General features: G+C 41.5%; 1 protein-coding gene across 1 annotated transcript; it reads left to right on the forward strand.

Annotated features, from left to right (window-relative positions):
• Positions 1-305: 305 nt before the first annotated feature.
• On the forward strand, positions 306-904 carry MELLADRAFT_90345 (uncharacterized protein; the record flags this gene model as incomplete). The annotated part of the gene is made up of 3 exons (XM_007419686.1): positions 306-495; positions 563-679; positions 750-904. 3 exons carry the CDS (start codon positions 306-308, stop codon positions 902-904), a joined length of 462 nt encoding a protein of 153 aa, XP_007419748.1.
• Positions 905-1541: the final 637 nt, after the last annotated feature.

A 1541-nucleotide genomic window follows, 5' to 3' on the forward strand; every position in this document is an offset into this window, starting at 1 on the left:
ATTGAAATGGGTGGTGTCGAATACTTTATGGTTTCCAGAGGATACTGGGGACACTCACATTATTGGTGCAGGATTGTGCGCTCAGTCGAGGGAATTTTAGAGTGTGGTACTTCGATGAGCTGGTCAACGGAGGTAGAGCTCAGCTGGAAGGAACTGACATGACCAGCTTAGCCGGTTGTTCTCCAAACACTAGCTGGGTGTTTTACTCACGAATGCCTTCGACAGCAGAAGTCGACCATATCCAAAAATCGATTCGTGGCCTAATGAAGGTGTTTCCCAAAAACCATTCAGCCATACCCTTTTTGATGCCAACACATGATTTCCCTTTTGGAGGCGGCCGGCCCAATGCAAGTGACGATGAACATGATCTTCACAACGAACCAGATATATCTTCATTTGTTGAGAATATCCAAAGGGCGGCGATCAAACAAGATCTGATTAGACCAACCTTGGACAAGGTTTCAGCGCCGCCAATAGTAGTCAAGAAGGTTCCAGGTAAGTGGAACAACATTTTGAATTTTACATTTTACAAACTTAAGCTGATTGGTTAAATGTTTCCAAGCTAAACGCCAACCTGCGAAAAAACCTATAGCAGCACCTGCAAAGAAGGGAGCCGCAGTTCCTTCGAAAAAAGCTACAGTGGTTGACGCAGGGGAAACTGTCACTGTGAGGAAACCTAGTAAGTTAAATACTTTTCGTTTCTGATTATAATGAACAGGGCTAAGTCAGTCTTTTGCGGTTTTTCAAAGCCAAACGCAACCCGCCGCAGAAAGCTAAGGTCGAAGCCAAGGCCAGAAATTCCAAATGGAAAGGCTGGGCATTAGTTGAAGAGCAGCCGCCCTCCATCGAGGAGGCTGATGTATCGGAGGTTAATGCCACAGGAAAGAGGAGACGATGTGTGTGACTTGGTAATAAGGTTTCTTTGATCTCTTTTGTCTTTTTTGATAGTCGGTGTAGAAATGTTATTCTGGCGGTGTAAAATTCTACATGAAATGCATTTTTGCACTGTGTTTGTTTACACCGGAATGAGACGGTGTAATGTGTCTCGGTGTAAAATTCTTTTTTTGGCGGCATTTCTGGTTTTTTACACTGAGATTTTTTACACCGGGATTTACGGTGTAAAAGTTGCTGTGTAAAATTGCATGTTGAGGTGGGGCTCCATGTTTTTACACCGAGTCTTTTACACAGGGATATTTTGCACAGAAAAAAAAAACAAAATGTTGGTATAAAATTCAAAATTGAGGGCCTTTTTTCGAATTTTACACAGGAACTGTTTTACACCGGGGAAGTCGGTGTAAAGTAGTCAGTGTAAAATTCTACCTCCCCGTATTCTACAAGTTGATCTCGAAAACCCAAGTTTGCTCAGTCTAAGACATCAAGGTGTTTATTCGTGTATGAAAGTTAAACTTTATTTCCAATGATGGTATATGAAAACAATTCAAGATTCTGTATCAACAGAAGATTTTTGAGCTTGCTATGAAGTAGAAAACCTTTTCTGTTCCTTATATGAATTATTCACTCTTTGCCTTCCATCTTGAGTA

Source organism: Melampsora larici-populina (genome assembly GCF_000204055.1).
Source record: "Melampsora larici-populina 98AG31 unplaced genomic scaffold MELLAscaffold_374, whole genome shotgun sequence".
Lineage (NCBI taxonomy): Eukaryota > Fungi > Basidiomycota > Pucciniomycetes > Pucciniales > Melampsoraceae > Melampsora > Melampsora laricis-populina.